Source organism: Cetorhinus maximus, chromosome 6, assembly GCF_964194155.1.
Source record: "Cetorhinus maximus chromosome 6, sCetMax3.hap1.1, whole genome shotgun sequence".
Lineage (NCBI taxonomy): Eukaryota > Metazoa > Chordata > Chondrichthyes > Lamniformes > Cetorhinidae > Cetorhinus > Cetorhinus maximus.
Window position 1 is genome coordinate 157,905,170 of NC_135884.1, and position 24,735 is coordinate 157,929,904.

Sequence of the window (24,735 nt, forward strand, 5' to 3'; positions counted from 1 at the left end):
GGTGGGGTCAGGGGAAGGGACGGTGTGGGAAAAAAGATCGAAATAGGCTAAAAGATGGGAGTAAAACAATTAATGGAAATAAGTTTAAATAATAATAAAAATAGGTGGGGAAAAAAAAATATATCTAAAAATTAAAAAATAAATATTTGAAAGAAAGGATCAAGAATGGGTGGGGATGGAGGAGAGAGTTCATGACCTGAAGTTGTTGAGCTCAATGTTAAGTCCGGAAGGATGTAAAGTGCCTAGTCGGAAGATGAGGTGCTGTTCCTCCAGTTTGCGTTGAGCTTCACTGGAGCAATGCAGCAGGCCAAGAACGGACATGTGGGCATGAGAGCAGGGTGGAGTGTTGAAATGGCAAGCGACACGGAGGTCTGGGTAATGCTTGCGGACAGACCGAAGGTGTTCCGCAAAGCGGTCACCCAGTCTGTGTTTGGTCTCTCCAATGTAGAGGAGACCGCATTGGGAGCAACGAATGCAGTAGACTAAGTTGAGGGAAGTGCAAGTGAAATGCTGCTTCATTTGAAAGGAGTGTTTGGGCCCTTGGACGGTGAGGAGAGAGGAAGTAAAGGGGCAGGTGTTGCACCTTCTGTGGTTGCATGGGAAGGTGTTGGGGATGATGAAGGAGTGGGCCAGGGTGTCCTGGAGGGAACAGTCCCTACGGAATTCCGATGGGGAGGTGAAGGGAAGATGTGTTTGGTGGTGGCATCATGCTGGAGTTGGCGGAAATGGTGGAGGATGATCCTTTGAATGCTGAGGCTGGTAGGGTGAATTATGTAGGGTCTGGCTGAGATCGAATCAGGAATACTGTATACAGTTTTGGATCTCTGTACTTCACTTAAGGGAAATGCAATGAAGGTTCACTAGACAGATTGCTGGGATGAGAGATTGTCCTGGGAGGAGAGATTAACTAGAGTGGGCGTATATTCCCTGGAGTTTAGAAAAATGAAAGGTTATTTCACAAACAATATAAATTCTTAAGAGGCTTGACAGGTTACGTAGGATTTTATAGGATATTTTCACATCTTCAGGGTATACCTCTCAGTTCCAAAACTTTGATGATAAATGTCATTTTTTTAAAAAAAAATTATTCTTTCATGGGATGTGGGCATCGCTGGCTGGGCCAGTATTTATTGCCCATCCCTAGTTGCCCTTGAGAAGGTGGTGGTGAGCTGCCACCTTGAACCGCTGCAGTCCATGTGGTGTAGGTACACCCACAGTGCTGTTAGGGAGGGAGTTCCAGGATTTTGACCCAGTGACAGTGAAGGAACGGCGATATATTTCCAAGTCAGGGTAGTGATTGGCTTGAAGGGGAACTTCCAGGTGGTGGCGTTCCCAGGTGTCCGCTGCCCTTGTCCTTCATTGGCTGTCAAAGGCTTTGGGACGTCCTGAGATCATGAAAGGCTCTATGTAATTACAAGTTCTTATTTTTGCGGGTTTGGAAGATGCTGTTGAAGGAACCTTGGTGTATTGCTGCAGTGCATCTTGTAGATGGTACGCACTGCTGCTACTGTGCGTCAGTGGTGGAGGGAGTGAATATTCAGGTTGGTGGATGGGGTACCGATCAAGTGGGTTGCTTTGTCCTGGATGGTGTCAAGCTTCTTGTGTGTTGTTGGAGCTGCACTCATCCAGGCAAGTGGGGAATATTCCATCACAGTTTCTGATCAATGTTAACCCCCTCCAGCATGTTGATAATGGGGGAATTCAGCGATGGTAATGCTATTCAGTGTCAAGGGGAGATGCTTATATTCTCTTGTAGGAGATGGTCATTGCCTTTTTTAAAAATTCATTTACGGGTTGTGGGCATCGCTGGCTAGGTAAGCATTTATTGCCCATTCCTAATTGCCCTTGAGAAGGTGGTGGTGAGCTGCCTTCTTGAACCACTGCAGTCCATGTGGTGTAGGTACACCCACAGTGCTGTTAGGGAGGGAGTTCCAGGATTTTGACCCAGCGACAATGAAGGAACAGCGATATATTTCCAAGTCAGGATGGTGAGTGACTTGGAGTGGAACTTCCAGGTGGTGGTGTTCCCATCTATCTGTTGCCCTTGTCCTTCTAGATGGTAGTGGTCGTGGGTTTGGAAGGTGCTGCCTAAGGAGCCTCGGTGAGTTGCTGCACCGCAACTTGTAGATGGTACACATTGCTGCCATTATGCGTTGATGGCGGAAGGAGTGAATGTTCATGGAAGGGGTGCCAGTCAAGCGGCTGCTTTGTCCTGGATAGTGTCGAGCTTCTTGAGTGTTGTGGGAGCTGCACTCATCCAGGAAAGTGGGGAGTATTCCATCACACTCCCGACTTGTTCCTTGTAGATGGTGGATAGGCTTTGGGGAGTCAGGAGGTGAGTTACTTGCCGCAGGATTCCCAGCCTCTGACCTGCTCTTGTGGCCACAGTATTTATGTTGATAGTGGGGGATTCAGTGATGGTAATGCCATTGAATGTCAAGGGGCAATGGTTAGATTCTCTCTTGTTGGAGATGGTCATTGCCTGACACTCGTGTGATGCAAATGTTACTTGCCACTTGTCAGCACAAGCCTGGATATTGTCAAGGTCTTGCTGCATTTGGACATGGACTGCTTCAGTATCTGAGGAGTCATGAATGATGCTGAACATTGTGCAATCATCAGCGAACGTCCCCACTTCTGACCTTATGAAGGAAGGAAGGCCGGCCATTGATGAAGCAGCTGATGATGGTTGGGCCAAGGACACTACCCTGAGGAACTGTGATGTCCTGGAACTGAGATGATTGATCCCCAACAACTACAACCATCTTCCTATGTGCTAGGTATGACTCCAACCAGTGGAGAATTTTCCCCCTGGTTCTCATTGATTCCAGTTTTGCGAGGGCTTCTTGATGTCACATCCTGTCAAATGTAGCCTTGATGTCAAAGGCAGTCACTCTCACCTCACCTCTTGAGTTTAGCTCTTTTGTCTGTATTTGGAACAAGACTGTCAAATCAGGTCAAGAGATGAATAGTCCTTGCAGAGCCCAAACTGAGCATCAGTGTACAGGTTATTGCTGTGTAACTGCTGCTTGATAGCACTGTTGATGATACCTTCCCTCACTTTACAGATGATCGAGAGTGGACTGAAAGGATGGTAGTTGGTCAGGTTGGATTTGTCCTGCTCTTTTTGTGCAGGACACACCTGAGCAATTTTCCACATTGCTGGGTAGTTCTGGAGCACAACCTTCAGTACTATTGCCAGAATATTGTCAGGACCCTTAGCCTTTGCAGTATCCAGTATCCTTCAGTGGTTTAATATCACATGGAGTGAATCGAATGGGCTGAAGACTGGCATCTGTGATGCTGGGGACCTCAGGAGGAGGCCGAGATGAATCATCGACTCAGCATTTCTGGCTGAAAGTGGTTGCAAATGCTTCTGCCTTGTTTTTTGCACTGGTGTGCTGGGCACCCACATCATTGGGAATGGGGGTACTGGTGGAACCTCCTTCTCCTGTTCGTTGTTGAATTGTCCACCACCATTCACGACTGGATGTGGCAGGACTGCAGAACTTTTATCTAATCCTTTGGTTGTGGGATTGCTTATCTCTGTTGGTCAGCTGCTGCTTCTGCTGTTAGCATGTAAGTCGTCCTGTGTTGTAGCTTAACCAGGTTTACTCTTCATTGAACCAGGATTGATCACCTGGCTTGGTGGTAATGATAGAGTGCAGCATATGCCGGGCCATGAGATTACAGTTGGAGTTGTAAACAGCTCTGCTACTGCTGATGGCCCACAGCACCTCATGGATGCCCAGTTTTGAGCTGCTAGATCTGTTCTGAATCTATCCCATTTTGTATAGTGGTAGTGTCACACAACATGATGGAGGGTATCCTCGATGTGAAGACGGGACTTCGTCTCCACAAGGACGGTACGGTGCTCACTCCTACCCATACTGTCATGGACAGATGCATCTGTTACAGATAGATTGTGAGGTTGAAGTTTTGATTGGCTTATGTATCTATTATCCATTAAATATATTAAATTTGCTCTGTTTGTTGCACAATCTTTAGTTTGTCATGCCTTGGGTTGGCTTCTAAATAGAATTTTTCACTCTTAATTGAGGAGCAGCCAGTGTCTCAGCCTCTCCTCCTCTCCCAGTAGATGGAGCTCTGGAACTGATCAGGCAACATGCACTCTCAGCTCTCCACAGTGACATACACAGATGTTACAGTACAGGTACGGCTATTCAGTCTAACCAGTCCTATTTTGGCTTTTACCTTCTCTGCAAACGGATATTCCTAATCACATTAACCTGCTCTTTACCCCCACTTCCATCACCCACCTCTCCAATCTAACCTTGAAGGTTGACAGTTCTTGCCTCAACCACTAACCCTTGAAGTGAATTCTACAGTCTCTGAGCTCTGTGTGAAGAGGTTCCTCCTGCACTCTGTCTTAAATCTCATACATTTCATCATGCAGAGTATCACTTAAATGGAGAACTGAAGAATAAGACAGACGAGCTGTGGGCACAAAATAGGCACATGGGAGTATGAGATCATAGCTATAACCGAGACATGGCTAAAAGAAGGACAGCATTGGTAGCTCAACATTTCTGGTTGTAGGGTATTCAGACGAGATAGAGAGGGGGATAGAAGAGGAGGCGGGGTTGCAATATTAATCTAGGAATCAATTATAACAGTGCGGAGGGAAGGATAGAAGTAAAAAACACAAAAGGGGCAAACATGCTGTTGGGTGCATACTGTAGGCCCCCAAACAGCCAGGGAGCGAAAGAGGATCAAATATGTAATCAAATTTCAGAGAAGCATAAGAATAACAGGGCAGTAAAAGTCGGGGATTTTAACTACCCAAATATTAACACGGATAGTTTTAGTGTGCAAGGTAGGGAGGGAGCAAAATTCTTAAGTTGCATCCTGGAGAACATTTTTAGCCAGTATATAGAAAGCCCAACAAGGGAAGGGGCAGTTCTGGACCTAATATTCGGAAAAGAGCCCGGGCAGGTGGAAGGCGTATCAGTAGGGGAGCATTTTGGAGATAGTGACCATAACTCAGTTAGATTTAGGATAGTTAAGGGAAAGGATAAGATTGGGCCAGGGATAAAAGTTCTAAACTGGGGAAAGGCTAATTTCACTAAGTTGCGATTTGGCCCAAGTGGACTGGGAGCAGCTACTTGCAGATAAAACTGTGTCAGAGCAGTGGGAGGCATTCAAGGAGGAAATAGCGAGAGTACAGAAGAGATATCAAGGAAGAGATATCAGGGGCTCTGGCAGTAATTTTCACATCTTCTCTGGCTACAGGTGAGGTGCCAGAGGACTGGAGGACTGCTAACATTGTCCCATTATTAAAAAAGGGAGGAAGGGATAGACCAGGATATTACAGGCCAGTCAGTCTAACCTCGGTGGTGAGGAAGTTACTAGAAAAAATTCTGAGGGACAAAATATATCTGCACTTAGAGAGACACAGATTAATCAGGGATAGTCAGCATGGATTTGTTAAGGGAAGGTCGTGTTTGAGAAATTTGATTGAATTTTTTGAGGAGGTAGCCAGGAGTGTTGATGAGGGTAATGCATTTGATGTGGTCTACATGGACTTTAGCAAGGGTTTTGATAAGGTCCCTCATGGCAGACTGGTCAAGAAAGTAAGAGCCCTTGGGATCCAAGGCAAAGTGGCATGTTGGATCCACAATTGGCTGAGAGGCAGGAAGCAGAGGGTGATGGTAGAGGGATGTTACTGTGACTGGATGCCTGTGTCCAGTGGGGTTCCGCAGGGCTCGGTGCTGGGGCCTTTGCTGTTTGTGGTGTACATAAATGATTTGGACTTAAATGTAGGGGCTATGATTAAGAAGTTCATGGATGACACAAAAATTGATAGGGTGGTAAATAGTGAGGAGGATAGCCGTAAACTGCAGGTGGATAGCAATGGACTGGTCAGGTGAGCAGAGCAGTGGCAAATGGAATTCAACCTGGAAAAGTGTGAGGTAATGCACTTGGGGAGGGCTAACAAGGCGAGGGATTACGCTATGAATGGTAGGACCCTGGAAAGTACTGAAGATCAGAGGGACTTTGGTGTGCATATCCACAGATCCCTGAAGGTAGCAGGGCAGGTAGATACGATGGTTAAGAAGGCAAATGGGATACTTGCCTTTATTAGCCGAGGCTTAGAATACAAGAGCAGGGAGGTTATGCTGGAACTGTATAAAACGCTGGTTAGGCCACAACTGGAGTACTGCGTGCAGTTCTGGTCACCACATTATAGGAAGGATGTGATTGCACTGGAGAGTAGATTTACCAGGATGCTGCCTGGGTTGGAGGGTCTGAGCCATGAGGAAAGATTGGATAGGCTGAGGTTGTTTTCCTTGGAACTGCAGAGGTTAAGAGGGAACCTGATCAAGTTGTATAAGATTATGAGGGGCATAGATAGGCTGGATAGGAAGGCACTTTTTCCATTAGTAGAGGGGTAAATAAGCAGGGGGCATAGATTTAAGATAAAAGTTTGAAGACGAAGAGGGGAGTTGAGAAATATTTTCACTCAAAGGATGGTGGGAGTCTGGAACTCACTGCTTGAAAGGGTCAGAAACTCTAGTAACATATAAGAAGTATTTAGATATTCATTTGCGTTGCCATAGTCTCCAGGGTTATGGGCCAAGTGCTGGAAAATGGGATTAATGTAGTCAGATCTTTGTTGACCAGCACGGACACGATGGGCCAAATGGCCTCCTGTGCTGTATCCATCTTGAGTTTATGAGAACGGCTGCATAATTCTGAAGTGCAGAGGGACCTAGGTGTTCTAGTACATGAGACACAAAAGGTTAGTATGCAGGTACAGCAAGTAATTAAGAAGGCTAATGGAATGCTATCCCTTATTACGAGAGGAATTTAACATAAAAGTAAGGATGTTGTGCTTCAGTTATACAGGGCATTGGTGAGACCGCACCTCGAATACTGTGCACAGTTTTGGTCCCCTTATTTAAGGAAGGATGTAAATGCACTGGAGACGGTTCAAAGGAGATTTACAAGATTAATACCTGGTTGTCTTATGAGGAAAGGTTGGACAGACTGGGCTTGTTTCCACTGGAGTTTAGAAGAGTGAGGGGTGATTTGATTGAAGTTTACAAGATCCTGAACGGTCTTGACAAGGTGGATGTCGAAAAGATGTTTCCTCTTGTAGGTGAGTCCAGAAACAGGGGGCACTGTTTTAAAATTAGGGGTCACTCTTTTAGGACAGAGATAAGGAGAATTTTTTTCTCTCAGAGGGTTGTGCGACTTTGGAATTCTCTGCCTCAGAAGGTGGTGGAAGCGAGGTCATTGAATATTTTTAAGGCAGAGGTAGATAGATTCTTGTTAGGCATCAAAGGCTATCGGAGACAGATGGTCGAATTACAAGATCATCCGCCATGATCTTATTGAATGGTGAAGAAGGCTTGAGGGGCCGAATGGTCTAATCCTGTTCCTATTTCTTATTTATTACCCCTCAACTACTGGAAAAAATCTGATTCTTTTTACCCTGCCCCACCCTTTCTTCATCACAAACACTTCCATCAGATCAATCACCAAAACATGATGATATAAGAAATCGGAACAGGAATAGGCATCTGGCCCCTTGAGCCTCCTCTGTCGTTCAATATCATCATGGCTAATCTGATCTTGACTTTTTTCCATCCTTCTTTTGAGACAATGGACTGCACCCAGGGTGTGTGCCACTGCTGAATTGAACATCGTCTGTTGTGGTTGGAGAGGCTGATTGATGAGTGGCAGTCCCTTCCGCATCTGGCAGAGATGAATAGCATTGGCCTGAGGTTGACTCATTTTTTTCCTTCTGCCAGGCTTTCTTTTCCACCATCTGGTCATTTCTTTTGTCCTCTGCTTTTTCCAGGCCTTCCTGACTGCTTGTCTCCAGGCATTCCAGTCAGCAGCAAGGATTTCCCATGCAGCAACTTTGATCTGTCACCTTGAAGTCTTGTTTGTAAGTGATCTTGACCTCATCTCCGCTACCTGCCAGTTCCAGTAACCTCTCTTTCCCCTCCAAAAGTCCTCAAATGTGTTGTTACCTCACTCAAATGGCCCTAATGAAATTTATAAATGACACGCTCAGTGACTGTAACAGTACATCTTTGACATGGTTGTCCACTTGATCCTCCCAACGCCTCTCCTCTGTTGTCCAGCTGAGTGGGTTATTTGGTTCTGCTCTTATCTATTACTTAGGCAGAGCATTTCCGACAATGGCTTCTCTTCCCATCCCTGTTCTGTTACCTTGGTCATCCCCAAAGGACCTTTCCTTGGCTCCCTTTGCCTCATCTCAATGCCTTCCCCTTGGCACCATCATCCAAAAATATGGGGTCAGGCTCCACATGTACCCTGAACTTATCTGGCTCAATTCTCCACCATCCCTCTCGGTCCTCCACTGTCTCAGTAATATCAGGCTAACCGTATACCCTCACCACTGATTCCACTCCCCTCACAAGTCATAACATACTGGAATTATTTGTTTTTGAAGTGACATTTTCCCCATTAACTGTTTTGCTGTCTGACCATAAATATACTGTTCGAATCACATCTCTAAACTGGATTTTTCTTTTCAAAAATGTGGAAGGACATTGCAGTATTTGGACATTTAGAGGCTGCCCAAGGGCCATAAGTTCATCTTGGAAATGTCAGCAAGGAAGCCTCTTGCAAGCAGTCACCTGAGCTACATGGTAGATGAGAAGGAGTTGTTTGTTTTGAACTTTAATTGATGAATGTCTTTAATTAATGAAAAGATGGAGGACAAAAAGGCAATCACGTGGCAGAGGAAAAAACCTTAAGTTTGAACCTGTGGTTTTGCTTTCAGTCTTGTTGGGGAAAGGCTGAGAACAAAAGGCTACCCTGACTAGCTCGCTCGCTCGCTCTCTTCCTTTTTCTTTCTCTCTCTCTCTCTCCCTGTGCTTTGTGAAACCTGTGTGGTTCTCAACCTGTAGCCAGATAAACCTCACCTGAGTGTAGTTTGTCTACATAATTTTGGACTTACTTGCTGAGAAAGGAAGAATTGGCCCAGCCTTTATCGGCCTTTAGCCCCATTAGTTTTCCTAGCACTTTTTCTCTAGTGATAATTATTGTATTTCCTCCCTCTCTTTTGCCCATTGATTACTTAGTATTGGAATGCTATTAGTGTCTTTTACCGTGAAGACTTAACCAAAGTGTTATTCAACTCTTCCGCCATTTCCTGGTTCCCCATTATCATTTCCCCAGCCTCATTCTGTAAGGGCCCTATGTTCACTTTGCTCTTTCTCTTCCTTTTAATATATTTAAAGAAGCTCTTGCTGTCTGTTTTTATATTACCCCTGCCCCACTCTCCCCGCCCCCCACCCGCTCTCCCCTCCCCCTGCCCCGCTCTCCCCGCCCCCCACCCGCTCTCCCCTCCCCCTGCCCCGCTCTCCCCGCCCCCCACCCGCTCTCCCCTACCCCTGCCTCGGCTCCCTGCTCCCTGCCTCGCTCTCCCCACTGCTCCCTGCCCCGCTCTCCCCACTGCTCCCTGCCCCGCTCTCCCCACTGCTCCCTGCCCCGCTCTCCCCACTGCTCCCTGCCCCGCTCTCCCCACTGCTCCCTGCCCCGCTCTCCCCACTGCTCCCTGCCCCGCTCTCCCCACTGCTCCCTGCCCCGCTCTCCCCACTGCTCCCTGCCCCGCTCTCCCCACTGCTCCCTGCCCCGCTCTCCCCACTGCTCCCTGCCCCGCTCTCCCCACTGCTCCCTGCCCCGCTCTCCCCACTGCTCCCTGCCCCGCTCTCCCCACTGCTCCCTGCCCCGCTCTCCCCACTGCTCCCTGCCCCGCTCTCCCCACTGCTCCCTGCCCCGCTCTCCCCACTGCTCCCTGCCCCGCTCTCCCCACTGCTCCCTGCCCCGCTCTCCCCACTGCTCCCTGCCCCGCTCTCCCCACTGCTCCCTGCCCCGCTCTCCCCACTGCTCCCTGCCCTGCTCTCCCCTCCCCCTGCCCCGCTCTCCCCACTGCTCTCTGTCCCGCTCTCCCCACTGCTCCCTGCCCCGCTCTCCCCACTGCTCCCTGCCCCGCTCTCCCCACTGCTCCCTGCCCCGCTCTCCCCACTGCTCCCTGCCCCGCTCTCCCCACTGCTCCCTGCCCTGCTCTCCCCTCCCCCTGCCCCGCTCTCCCCACTGCTCTCTGTCCCGCTCTCCCCACTGCTCTCTGTCCCGCTCTCCCCACTGCTCCCTGCCCCGCTCTCCCCACTGCTCCCTGCCCCGCCCTCCCCCGCACCGCTCTCCCCACTGCTCCCTGCCCCGCTCTCCCCACTGCTCCCTGCCCCGCTCTCCCCACTGCTCCCTGCCCCGCTCTCCCCACTGCTCCCTGCCCCGCTCTCCCCTCCCCCTGCACCGCTCTCCCCACTGCTCCCTGCCCCGCTCTCCCCGCTGCTCCCTGCCCCGCTCTCCCCTCCCCCTGCACCGCTCTCCCCACTGCTCCCTGCCCCGCTCTCCCCAATGCCCCGCTCTCCCCACTGCCCCGCTCTCCCCACTGCCCCCTGCCCTGCTCCCCTCCATCCCTCTCTCCTCTCCATCCCCCAGGCTGCATTGTGTCTATTTGTCTCAGCTGTGGTTAAAACTAAAAATGGGCAGGAAGCAACTGATTGAATTGTTTATCATCGAGGGTGTTTCAGTTCCTAGTGTTGGTGTTTGTATCTTAAGGTCTGAAGTATCTTCAGGAGAATGAATAAGTCTGACACCAACTTCTAGCAATGACCACGTTTCTTACTTGCTCACTGAACCTCAGTACTAGTTTAAAGTAATTTATCCTCACAGTGCCAGGTAGTCAGGAGCAAGAGACGGGTGCAATGTTTGCAGAGTTATTTAATGATCTGAGTGCACAGGGTGAGAACCAGTAAGTTATCAAAATCTGAAAACATTGATCACAGATTGTTTTCTGATCAATTAATTTCCCCATATGAAAGCTGAAATGGAAGTGGCTGCCTGGGTAGGGGGGGGCGGTGCCCAAAAATCAACTGACTTATTCCAGTACCCAGCTTGTTTATTTTTTAAAAATCTTTGCATAAATAACTGTGATAGATATTGTGTTTTTGTAATACCCGTAGAGTTGCTGATTGCATCCAACAGCAAAAAAAAGACCTTCAGTCTGTCTATATTTTACTTCGGTTGGTTTGCTGAGTAGGTGTTTAGGGTGGTGACAGGTGTTTTGTATAAGAGAGATGGGGGAATATGGCTCATTTCACAACCTGAATTTGCTCCATTGCAGACCAGTGGGCCCTGAACTTGCATTGAGAGTGATTTTCACCATGAAAACATGCTAAAACCTTCCTAACTGAACAGTTGGAGAACATGGAGTGGGATTCCTGGGCTGGAATTCCCCCTTATGGTGGGTGCAGATGCCTACATGTTATATATTCTATATATACGAAGGCATCATTGCCACGGTGCACCATAACACACACAACTATTATACTACTACGTCTGCTTTGCTTGTGTTGACATCACAGGCTAACATCCATATTCTGTCAACATGTGCTGCTGCGACTTGAGTCTTGTACTTCATTTTATTGCACTCAACACTGGCCCAGACAGAGGTGATAAAGTTGTCCTTCCCTGTCTGAGGGGGGTGCGGGAGGGGAGGGGCTGGGTGTTTACTGTTCATGTCTAGAACCTGAGTGAGTTCAATTCCTGGCATGTGGTGAGTGCCAGGATCAGATTGTTCAATGAAATATGACATTAAAAATGTCATCCATGGTTAATTAGCCTTGTTTAAGCTCAGGAAACTGAGCACTCTCTACATAAAGTTTCAAAGTTTAAATGTAGGTCAGTAAGCTCCCAAGGATTGAGAATGTGAAACTGTGATGTGTTCATAGAGACTGCAAGGTCCTGATGCACATGTTATATAAAACATTCCTTACTATCTGCCCCTTCCCTATGCTATTGTTCTCACAGCTCTGTTTCACCCTCAACTGAGTTGGATGGTTATGGGGAGAGGTTTTCACCTCCAGACAGAAAAGAATTAGGAGACATGTTAAAGACTTACTGAAACTTTCAACTTGAGGAAGACGAGCAAAATATTCCAGATGCTTGAAACCTGAAATAAAAATAGAAAATTCTGGATGCACTCGGGGGGTCAGGCAGTAACTGTAGACTGCAGCACGTTAATGCTTTCCGTTTAGAGTGGAATAGATTGATATTGATACTTCTTCACATGATGGGATGGAATCGATGGTTGACCTTTATTCCTATCAGTTTCATGGGGATATCCCTTGATCCATCTGTGTGCCAGCAATGTGTTGTACTTGGTGTATCCATGAGCAAATACCCACACCTTGATTCATCTTCAGGGTACCACTCCCAGATGTTAGTGATTGGGTTGGGTGCATCTTAGTTGTGTTGTGATTTAAAGCCGGGAACACAGCCGAGTGGTCTGCAGTTTTTTTTAATTTTCCTTCCAAGCAGTTTGCTTCATCTGAGTGACTTGGCAAGGTCGGTTTCAGATGATAGCTGAGAATTAAGCACATTGGTATAGGCCCAGAGTCACAAATAGACCAGACTGGGTAAGGACAGCAGGATTTCTTCCATCTGGTTCACCAGTGCCCTTTCAGGGTTTTTATGGCAATTCAACTACTTTCTGTTCACTTTTACTGACACCAGCTTTTTATTTCCTAATATTTCTTTAGTGAATTTAAATTGTCAAACTGTCCATAGTAGGAATCAAATTCATTTCCTTAAATATTGGTCCAGCTCTCTGGTTCTGGTAACCTAACCACTGTACTACCATACCCTGGAGGTGGTATTTTCTGGTTGTGGACAGGGCTTTACTGCCTGTGAATTGAGAAGCCGGTTCCATAGATTGCCCACTCATTAGATTAATATATTTTTCTCCTTTCAGCACAGCCCATGCACAAGGTGAAACAGCTTGTTTTGTTCTACATTATTTCATCCTTTAGAATCCTAAAAACAGTAATTAGTTTGTTATTTTTGACACTGCCCTATTTCTGCTTCATACTAGGTTCTCGAACTGTTTCACATCAAGGACAAACTGACAGCCCGTCAGTTTCAGAGAGTGGCAACGACGACTGTCCTCTCGATGGTGAAAGAACAACCTGAGCTCGCGGATAAGTACCTGCTGAGGCCTCTACTTGCTCCTCTGATCTGTTGCTTGGACACTGGAGGTACGGAGATAGATATCCACCTTTTATCTGCACTACAAGAGCCTGCAGGAACCATGAGCATGGGCTGAAAGCTGGGGGAGCAAGGGAGAAATAGCAAGAGAAGCCTCTCTGTCTGTGTGAGAATTTAACCTGCCAGTCACAGTTGTAACACTGCACAAAATTTTTTTCCTCACGCACCCCCCCATTTTTAATGCAGCAGTTCATGGCACTTGCGTGTATGCTTAGCTAAGCCCCTGCAGCGCACATTGAGTGAAACCATTTTACTTTGGCAGGAAATGCTTAAAATTAAACCTAACATTTGATTGACACTTCAGACATAACTTCATGATGATTTGGTTAATGCTAACTCAAAAATTATAGCATTTTCCTGGGACTTAACCTCTTGTAAGTTGAACCTTGGAGATACAGTAACATAAATTAAAACACAATCCCTTACAGACCACACGGGTATAAGTCCCAAAATCTTACTTGTGTCTGACAGTTAGTTTGCTTATATGAAATATGGTGTGAAAATATTGATGGCATAAAATTTGATCTATAGTACCCCCTGCAACCTGGGGGGAGGGGGAAGGAAGGAAGTTACAGTGGATGGGGTGGGTGTATTATTGTGCTGTCTGTCAAGTGTTCTGTCCTTGTAAATGCCTACCTAGAGCCTAGTCAGATTTCTGCTCCCAGTGCGATATAAGTGCTGTGACCACTGACACCATTGAACAAACGTCCTACGTTTGCACCATGAGCAGTAACAGGACAGTCTTTTCAGAGTCGTCCCTAAGGTGCAGCGAATCAGGGCGACCGTCCCAGGCCCCAGGCCCCACGCCTCGACATCGAGGTGTCGGATGTAAAGAACATCAGCACCGTCCCTCACCCTCGGAGATGGCAGTGCTGACCTTGGCAGAGCAGATTTTATTCCAATTCTCGTTCACCGCAGAGGGGTAAGATGAACTATTCTGACCTAGCTAACGTCTTTAACACAGGCATGTAGCGCATAGCGTCCGACCTGAGCGGTAAGTCACTCGCTCTGTTCAGTTTCAGCCTTGGGCAATTTAAAGCCTCCGCTCCTTCTTCTGTTTTTCTTCCAGTCCCACTTCGTAACTAACATTTGTTTAATGTTGGAAGACGGACAGTCAGGTTTTTTTTTAAAGTCTAATTATTTTCTTGCCGTGCCTTTGCAATTTTTAAAAAAAAAGTTGAATGCAGTGAATGTCCTCACTCTGACGTTTAGGCCAGAATTTTCCAGCCCCCACCGCGGCGGGGCCGGCGAATCGTTGAAACCCACTCACATCGGCGGCACTGGAAGATCCCACCAGCACCAGGGGCTGGAAAATTCCAGCCTGAGAAGTTTTCTCCAGTTGGGGTGTGTCAGTAAAAATGTTCTCATGGAATCGCATAGAGATCGTGGATTTCTCCTTAACAAAAGGGAGAGGCAACAGTTATGTTCAGCCTTGGAAGCAAGATGTAGTTTTACGTGTGACACAGTTATCACAGTCGATAGTGCAGTATGTGCTTGTAATCGAGTGCTCGGTAGCTGGGAGGCTTCTGGTGCTCCTTTTCACACACTCTCGAGGGCCCAGCCATTAGAGGAAACTTGTCTAAAGGTGTTGCGGGGGGCCCGTCCAGTGTGATTTGCCCCGGGCCCTGCACCCCTCTAGGTCTTTTTAAACTTACCTTATTTTCTCAGTGCCAAAGGGAAATGTACAATAGCTGACTTGGTTTATGCCCCCAACCCCTCTGGTACATCCATACAGTGCCAGCCACTCTCCACTGTCACAAACCTATCAGGTACCTACCTACCTTATGCACTCCTAGTCTGGCATCTGCCTCCTCCCTGCCAGTACCTATTTGCCTTCATCATGCCTCATACTTTCCAGGACAGATCCTGCGACACCTGCAGCTGAGAACATGCTCACAGTGACTGCATTCTACCCTTTTATCAATAATAACTGCTTGGAAATTAATTGTTTAAATGGGCTAGAGATGCAGAAGGATCTTGGGGTACAGAAATCACTAAAAGTCGATAAGGCTGTGGTGATCATTTTTAAAGGGATAGAACTGAAAAGCAGAGAGGTTGTGTTAATCTTCTCGAGATCGTTAGTTAGACCACACTTGAAGTACTGTGAACAGTTTTGGCCTCTATATTAAAATGAATGTAGAAGCACTGGAGAATGTGCAAAAACAATTCACAAGGATGATACTAGAACTTGAGAGAGATTGAAAAGTCTGTGGCTCTTTTTACTAGAAAAGAGAGACTGAGGGGTGACCTGATAGAGGTCTTCAAAATTATGAAAGGGTTGATAGCATGGATTAGAGAAAATGTTTCCACTTGTGTGGCAGACAAAATCTCTCTCACCCACTCTTCAGGTACCACACCCTAAGAGGGTATTGGCGACCATGGGCTTACATGTGTTGGTCCATGATTATGTTTGGCAAAGCACTGCAATGGTTTGCCATTGCCTTCTTCTGGCTGACCAGACTACTGCTCTTGCCGCCTGCCATGGGTGTATTGGAAGGATTTGCAGGTTGATAATCAACCTGTTTGGCCACCTTACATGGCCATCAAGTCCTGGCTTGGGACTCGAACCTGGAGCTTCTGGCTCAGAGGCAAGGATGCTACCCACTGCACCACAAGACACCCCTGGATGAAAACTAGAGCTCATAAATATAAGATAGTCATTAATAAATCCAGTAGGGAATTCAGGAGAAATCATAGAGTGGCGAGACTGGAACTCGTTACAAGTAGTATTTGAGGCATATAGCATAGCTATTACATAAACACAGGGGGGAAAGGAATAGAAGGATATGTTGATGGAGTGAGAAGAAGCTCGTGTGGAGCACAAACACTAGTACAGACCAGTTGGGCCAGATGGCCTGTTCCTGTGCTATAGACTCTATGTAAAATGTGTCGGAGTTGATAATTGAGCACACAGACTTGCAGCAGTGTGAAATTAAAGAGTTTCAGTGAATTTAATCTTTCAGCCGGGATCAACTGTGACCAATATCTAACATTTAGCAATCAGCAGGTAAGGCAGTATTTGTTGAGAAAGAAACATGATTTACCTCTCAGGTCAATGACCTTTAGTCAGAACTGATGTCCAGATGCTGTCTGACCTGTTGAATGATTTTAGCCTCCATCTGCTTTTGTTTCAGATTTGCAGCAATATTTTGCTTTCTGCACCAGTGTGATGTTTCCATGCCCTCACATGAGCTATCCTTGTAGCCTCTCTGAATCACTCTCCCAATTGTGCCAAGTTAACGCTAGGTTTGTGTTTTTGACTCATGATCCCCAAACAAGTGATTTGAAGCTGCCCTGATTTCACTGGCGGGAGAGGAGAATTTCATTCACCAGCCTGGGGTAGGTTCAATCCAACCTTGACAGTGTTTTCCAATCTCTCCCATCCCTTTCTTTTGAGGCATTGCTCTTGTGGAGGTTCCATTACTTTCTTTCAGCTGCTGACACCCAGGAAAGTTGAATAAAGATTCAAAATTGAGATTTCTTCCTGTTCATCTCCCAGTCCAGACATGTTTGTAAGTTTGTGAGACAGATGAGGAAGGTGAGATTCCTGATGAGAGAAATCCATTCCTTTACCAGCCACAGTGTTGATTTGTCTTTATAAATCAAAGATGCAGTTCCTCATGCATTTTATTTTCAGTAGTTACACTTGAGGACTAAACAGTGTGATTTAAATTCCTTCGCAATTTCTCTCTTTCCCTCCAGAAGGCACTGCTCCTGCTGAGGTACAGGTTCCTCTGGCACGCAGTGACCTCTGATACTACACCCAGATGCCCATTCTCCGTATGTGACCTTAGACAGTGAGTTCCGTAGAAGGTGAATATTACAACACTCCATTCCGTCTCTATCCTTGCACAAGTACATGTCCACTCACTCTTCAGGCAGCAGTCATTGGCATTAAACTGGATGGAAATCCTGACTAATATTTTTCTCCACCTCGCGATTGTGTGGAGAGGCTATAGTGCACATGCACCTGTGTGGAAAGATTGCAGCCACATGCTGGTGTGTGGAGAGGATGTGGCATGCATACTTGTATGTGGAGAAAGGTTGGGGGATTGAAATTCAGAGGTTTGGTGGGAGATCTTGGAATGGGGCAGTGTTTAGGGATTTCTGTAAGGGGTTGTGGACCAGGCAAGCAATTATAGTGAGTGGGATGGTTTGGTGAAACAGGTATGAAGAGTTGTTCTTTGTGGTGTGAGGCTGTGTGAAACGCTTTCAGATGAAACTGCTTAATATGAGTCAGTCAGAGATTTTAATGAATTGCTTTTAAGTTATTGCCTCTTCACTTTCTCTGCTAAGAGTGTATTTGCCAGTTTTACTAGGCTACTAATCTTACGGGCTTGATTTATTTTAATAAAGTGGTTGAGAAATGCTTATTATTTTCAATTCCCTGTGGGCAAATTTCTTTAGTAGGATTCCATTAGCCTGGCCCATCAGCAAAACTATATCTTATGCCAAGAACCCATTAACATGGCTTAACAAGCAACCACATGAAATGTAAACAGATCTGTCAGCTCACTGAAACTGAATTCTTTATCCTCTGGTTTTTATCTCCTTTGGACAGAATGCAGGAAGCAGAGGGTCCAGGGGGATAAGGGGAGGGGAGTGGGGCATGGGGAGCTGTGTGGAAAAAGAAAACTAGACTGGGGTCTTGATTCTTCCTCCCCGTTTCCTGCTCATTTAGCACTGACTTTTTCACTGTTAAATAATGGGAAGCTTGGAGTTCATCCTCGTGATGCATCTACAGTCTTCACTAGGTTCCTCTGCTATTCGGACCAGATCAACAGCCTGTGTGTACAACTCAACTCTCTGCTCTCTCACTTCTTTTCAGAAACACAAGAGGGATCTGAACAAGTGGGAACTGTGATTGTGGGAGAGCTGGAACTGACCAGATGTGTGGAGGATGTATATAAGGTAAGACTGAAATGTTTGCTTCTAAATAGCTTGCTCCGCCCAGGGCCCTGATCTTTGAGAGGGAGTGTCCATTAGTCAGGGGTGGTGGCTTGGAATCAGGTTATACAGCTTCTGTGCCAGTGCAAGGCTCCTAACAGCTGTTTGGCTTAAACTGTATTTGTAGCTAATTCCATTTCCTGTTCTCTTGTCCTTAAAATTGTGAAAGTTAGACAAGCACTATGGCATCTGCACTCAGGTTAAAATAATGGTTTAAATAGAGTAAGAGATGGGTCAGCGAACCACATAGAGAGAACTACCTTAACACAAAATATAACCTGGGTCTTTTCATTGCAGACCAGAAAACTTATGCAGGCTTGATGCAAATTTTTGTAATGCTGAGAGGCATGATTAAAGTAGGAGGCTATTAAAATAGTCATTTGGTAATACAGAATTTGAGCATTGCTTTTCCTCTTGCACTCATTTTGCACTTGCAAGAATACCAATATAAAGGGAAAATAGCACTTTATACTGTATGTGAAGAGAGTGCTGATTGGTTGGCAAGTGAACTCTGGTAGAGGTGTTGCCATGGAGAACGCATCATTGATGATGACTGACAGTTAACTGCCATGCATTGTTTGAAATTTAAACCAGGCAGTTTGACTCTGATTGGCCAAGACATTACTCTGAAGAATGAGCCAGCGAATGGCTGTCACTTGTTTTGTTTAGCTGAAACAGGCGCAATGTGTGTATGTGTTCTTTCTGTCTGCAGAGAACAGGGCCCTGTGTATTAATATATGTAGCTCCCAGTAGACACAAATGTGTCACACTGTGAGCCCAACTGACAACCTTAAATTGGTTGTCAGCATAATTCTTAGCACACAGGATTATTTAGCAAATGTTATCTAATTGCGGAACCACATCTAATGTTGGACACTGTGTTTGAGTTTTGCAAGCACAGGCTGGTTGGGTACAGCATTCAGTATTCATTGAATTTATGAAGTCAGCAACTCGCGCAGTTCAGTTTTAATGACATCACGTGTACCCAAATGGATGCTGTTGCTGTGAGATCCCCTCTAGGTCCAGTTCTTGCAAACATCTTTGTTGGGTTCCATGAGAAACGTATTTTCGATGGAATGACACCTAACCTTCCACCCCTCGTACATTTCTGATATGGGGGTGATGTGTTGGCTATATTTAAACCTGCGGCTGCATGTGATAATTCCCTTATATGTCTTAATGGGCTCCATCCTGCGCTCAAATTCACCTTTGAAATGGAGCAGTCAGATGAACTCCCTTTCCTTGACATGCTAGTTGAGAAATCTGCCAAGGGGTTCTCTACCACAGTCTACCTTCACTGGTCACCTTCACTGGTCAATATACACATTGGGATTCTTACAGTTCCACACGCTATAAGATTGGTCTTATCGGCAACCTTCTAAACAGCATCTGAGCCATTTACTCACCATACAAGAATGATGCTAAAGTAGGACACATCAGAGACATCCTGATGGTTAATAGCTACCCTGATCAGATCATTTTGTGCAGTATATCGCGCAAACTCATGAACGGGCCTACTACGGCTGTCACTTTTGGCTCTGAAAAGTGCTCAGTCCAACTCAGATTACCCTGGAAGGGTAAGGTATCTCAAAAGTTTGAGCTACAGGTGAAGCTAGCTGTTTCACACTGCTACTATGCAGTAGCAACACGAATGGTATTCGCCACGAACAGGATGCTGCTACCAAGCCAAAAAGACATTCTGCTTATCACACAAATGAGTGATGTGGTATATGAATTTCAGTGCCAGTGTGATGCTAAGTGTGTAGGCCGTATGTCCCAAAGACTGGCGGATCATATCAAACAGCATGTCCCTGCCGCTGATTATAATGGGCAAGGTACAAACTCTACCCAACCAGCCCTTGCTTGCAAAACTCAAAACACAGGGTCCAACATTGGATGTGATTTCGTGATTGGACAACATTTGCTAAATAATCCTCAATTTGCTAAGAATTACGCTGACAACCAATTTAAGATTGTCAGTTGTGTTGCATTTGTGTGTACTGGAAGCTACATATATTAATACACAGGGCCCCGTTCTTTGCAGACAGAAAGAGCATGTACACACATTGCGCCTGTTTCAACTAAACAAAATAAGTGACAGCCATTTGCTAACTCATTCCTCAGGGCAATGCCTTGACCAATCAGGGTCAAGCTGCCTGGTTTAAATTTCAAACAATGCTTGGCAGTTAACTGTCAGTCACCATCACTGGTGCATTCCCCATGGCAACACTTCTACCAATCAGAGCCCATTTGCCAACCAATCAGCACTCTCTTCTCATACAGTATAAATTGTTGTTTTCCCCTTATATTGATATTCTTGCAAAGTGTCCTGATGAGTGCAAGATGAAAAGCTTCGACATGTCTCTTTTTTCAGCAGTAGGGGACTTTCATGTGGTTTCATGTGGCTTTCAAAGCTTGCAGAGAGATCTGGACCAACTGGAAAAATGGGCCAGAAAATGGCAGATGGAATTTAATGCGGATAAGTGTGAGGTGTTACATTTTGGAAGGTCAAACCAAGGTAGGACATACACAGTAAATGGTAGGGCACTGAGGAGTGTGGAGGAACAATGGGATCTGGGAGTTCAGATGCATAATTCCCTGAAAGTGGCGTCACAGGTAGACAAGGTTGTAAAGAAAGCCTTTGGATTACTGGCCTTCATAAATCAAAGTATTGAGTATAGGAGTTGGAATGTTATGGTGAGGTTGTATAAGTCATTGGTGAGGCCAACTTTGGAGTATTGTGTGCAGTTCTGGTTGCCTAACTGCAGGAAGGATATCAGTAAGATTGAGAGAGTGCAGAGAAGATTTACTAGGATGTTGCCGGGTCTTAAGGAGTTGAGTTACAGGGAAAGATTAAACAGGTTAGGACTTTATTCCTTGGAGCGTAGAAGAATGAGGGGAGATATGATAGAAGTTTACAAAATTATGAGGATATAGACAGAGTAAATGCGAGTAGGCTCTTTCCACTTAGATTAGGAGAAATAGACACAAGAGGACATGGCTTTAGGGTGAAAGGGGAAAGGTTTAGGGGGAACATTAGGGGGAACTTCTTCACTCAGAGTGGTGAGAGTGTGGAACGAGCTACCATCTGACTTGGTAAATGCGGGCTCACTGTTAAGTTTTAAGAATAAATTAGATAGATACATGGATGGGAAAGGTCTGGGGGGTTATGGACTAGGTGCAGGTCAATGGGACTAGCGGAATAATATTTCGGCACAGACTAGAAGGGCCGAATGGCTTGTTTTCTGTGCTGTAGTGTTCTATGGTTCTATGGTCTGATGATGACCATGAAATCATTGTCGCTTCTTGTAAAAACACACCTGGTTCACTAATGTCCTTTAGGGAAGGAAATCTGCTACCCTTACCTGGTCTGGTGTACACATGACTCCGGACCCCTGGTTGACTTTTAAATGCCCTCTGAACAAGAGCAATTAAGGATGGGTAACAAATGCTGGCCTAGCCAGTGACACCCACATCACATGAATGAATGAAAAAAACATGTGATTATACACTTGATATAACTGCAGTACATTGTGACCTTTGAATATTCAATGTTAACGTATATTCCTTATGTCTGGAAAGGCTTAGTGTGGAATTGGTGTTCAAGAGTGATTAAGAGAGTGACTCAGGGATGTCTAACAAGTTGAAGCATGGTTGAGGATAAGAAAAATTGTTTGTTTTAAAAGTTTACAGGAAATTGGTGGGAAGGGTTGTGTTTTTTTTTTTGCCTCTGTCAGGGCCGTGATTTAGTAGTTTGCAGGTTTGAAGCCACAGGGAGTGTAGTTGGTTGGAACCTCGTCCAGATTTTATCACTCTCTAAGTGGCTAAAATCCGATCAGTTCAGGAGTCGGTATTTTCCAGTTCCTACTTTGCCTCAGACACTGGTGGTTGACTGACATCATGCTGTCATCTAGCCCACCAGTGAGGGACCACTTGCCACAATTTGCATATCTGCAGCTGCCCCTGGTGGAGAATATAACCCTGAAATAGCTCTCTGATATACTGTAATATACAGTGAAACACCAACTCGGCGTGACGCAGCCGCACATTACGATGTGTGTGTGGGTGTGACACGGCTGCGTATTGGTGCGTGTGTTTGTCGGTGTGACATGGCTGGGCATTAGGGTGCATGCTGATGCAACATGGCCACTGTGTGTGTGTGTGTGTGTGTGTGTTGGGGGGTGGGGGGTGGGGGGGGGGGGGAGGTGTGTGCGCGTGTGGGGAGGAGGCCTGCGGAGGAGGGAGGCCTGCGGGGTGGGGGGAGGTGTCGGGGGGAGGCGTGCGTGGGTGGGGGGGGAAGCGTGTGTGGGTGGGGGGGGAGGCGTGTGTGGGTGGGGGGGGGAGGCGTGGGTGGGGGGGGGAGGCGTGCGTGGGTGGGGGGGGAGGCGTGCGTGGGTGGGGGGGGGAGGCGTGTGTGGGTGGGGGGGGGAGGCGTGTGTGGGTGGGGGGGGAGGCGTGTGTGGGTGGGGGGGGAGGCGTGTGTGGGTGGGGGGGGAGGCGTGTGTGGGTGGGGGGGGAGGCGTGTGTGGGTGGGGGGGGAGGCGTGTGTGGGTGGGGGGGGAGGCGTGTGTGGGTGGGGGGGGGAGGCGTGTGTGGGTGGGGGGGGGAGGCGTGTGTGGGTGGGGGGGGAGGCGTGTGTGGGTGGGGGGGGGAGGCGTGGGTGGGGGGGGGAGGCGTGCGTGGGTGGGGGGGGGAGGCGTGTGTGGGTGGGGGGGGAGGCGTGTGTGGGTGGGGGGGGGAGGCGTGTGTGGGTGGGGGGGGGAGGCGTGTGTGGGTGGGGGGGGAGGCGTGTGTGGGTGGGGGGGGAGGCGTGTGTGGGTGGGGGGGGAGGCGTGTGTGGGTGGGGGGGGAGGCGTGTGTGGGTGGGGGGGGAGGCGTGTGTGGGTGGGGGGGGAGGCGTGTGTGGGTGGGGGGGGAGGCGTGTGTGGGTGGGGGGGGAGGCGTGTGTGGGTGGGGGGGGAGGCGTGTGTGGGTGGGGGGGGAGGCGTGTGTGGGTAGGGGGGAGGCGTGTGTGGGAGGGGGTGGTGTTTGTTGGGGCGTGTGTGTGTGGAGGGGGAGGCGTGTGTGGGTGGGGGGGAGGCGGTGTGGGTGGGGGGGAGGCGTGTGTAGGAGGGGGGGTGTTTGTTGGGGCGTGTGTCGGGGTGGGGAGGAGGCGTGTGTGGGTGGGGGGGAGGCGTGGTGGGGGGTGTGTTGGCGTGACACAGCCATGCTTCCTGTGCTCACTGACTTATATTGTTCCTGGTTAAACATAATCTTGATTTCAAAATTCTCATCCTTGTTTTCAAATCCTTCCATGAGCTCCCTTCTCTAGATCTCTGTTATCACCTCCAGCCCTGTAATCGACTGAGAGCTCTGCGCTCCTCCAATTTAGGCTTTTTTGAGCATTTCAGGATTGATATTGGACCATTGACATTGGCGACTGTGCTTTTAGCTGTCAAAACTCTTAAGTATGGGAATTGCCTCTATTTCTCTTTCCTCTATAAGATGCTCATTAAAGCTTACCTCTTTAACCAAACTTAGGTCATCTGGCCTGATATTTCCTTATGCAGCCTGGTGCCACATTTTGCTTGATAATGCTTGTAAAGTACTTTCAGGTGTTTCATTATGTTAAAGATGCTATCTAAATGCTTTGTCTTTCTGCACTTCCTTTCTAGGTCTATGTGGTTGGCAATGACCCAAGTTCCAGATTGTTGGAGTCTCTGAAGACAGTAATTCCGGCAATCTTTAGTCTTTACTGTTTCACAAAACGAGGAGTGTCGCATTTGCGGTTTGTATTTACACTCAAACTGTTCTGTGTCTAAATTGTACTCAGTTTATTTGAAATGCTCGATTTCAGCTGACATTGGTGTGGTCAAGTGTGCCAATGGCAGATGGGCTGGGTGGCTGAGGAAGGAGAGTGCACAAGGATCGCAATCATGAAGGATGTTATTGGTGACTTTGGGACTGTTTCAGTGCTGTGGCAGGGCAGGAACCTGATTGGAGAGATTCAGATGTTGAGTTGTGGGAAAGTGGGGTATGGATTTTGAGTTGCCAAGACATTCTGTCACAGTATAGAAGCAAAAAGGGTTATTTAGTGAGTATATGTATAGAGCTCCTCTTTTGGAGCATAGGATCCCAAGTAGGCCATTCAGCCCCTCGGGTATGTTCTGCCATTCAGTTAGATGTTGGGCAGCTTTGAGGGAGGTTTGCCCTGATGGCGAGGCACGTCTGGAGCACTGTGTGCAGTTTTGGTCTTTTTTTTTTAAAAAAGATATAATTGCTTTAGAAGCAGTTCAGAGAAGGTTCGCTGGACTCATTCCTGGGATGAAGGTGCTGTCTTATGAAGGAAGGTTGAACAGATTAAGCCTATACTATTGGAGTTTAGAAAGATCTCGAGGAGATTTGTTAGGGTGGAGACCTGGAGGACGTTTCCTCTTGTCGGGGAGACTAAAAATAGGGCACATAGTTTAAAAATAAGAGATCCCTCTTTCAAGACAAATGAGGAACAATATTTTCTCCCAAAGAGTCGTTGGCATGTGGAATGCTCTTCCCCAGAAAGTAGTGGAGGCTGGGTCTTTGAATTTATTAAAGGCAAATTTTAGTTAGGCAAAGGAGCCAAGGTTATGGGGTGCAGACAGGAAAGTGGAACTGAGACCACAACCAGATCAGCCATGCTTTTATTGAATGGTGGAGCAGCCT

General features: G+C 47.1%; 1 protein-coding gene across 3 annotated transcripts in view; it reads left to right on the forward strand.

Moving 5' to 3' along the window:
* tango6 (transport and golgi organization 6 homolog (Drosophila)) overlaps positions 1-24,735 on the forward strand; it is a 121,910-nt gene that overhangs the window by 12,666 nt on the left and 84,509 nt on the right. For all 3 annotated transcript variants that reach the window (XR_013576977.1, XM_078544705.1, XM_078544706.1), the window contains exons 6-8: positions 12,938-13,100; positions 17,939-18,021; positions 23,712-23,824. Coding sequence is in view for 2 of the 3 variants with exons in the window: in XM_078544705.1 (XP_078400831.1) it covers positions 12,938-13,100; positions 17,939-18,021; positions 23,712-23,824 (359 nt within the window). In the remaining variant the exon portion in view is untranslated. The remainder of the gene's footprint in view (positions 1-12,937; positions 13,101-17,938; positions 18,022-23,711; positions 23,825-24,735) is intronic.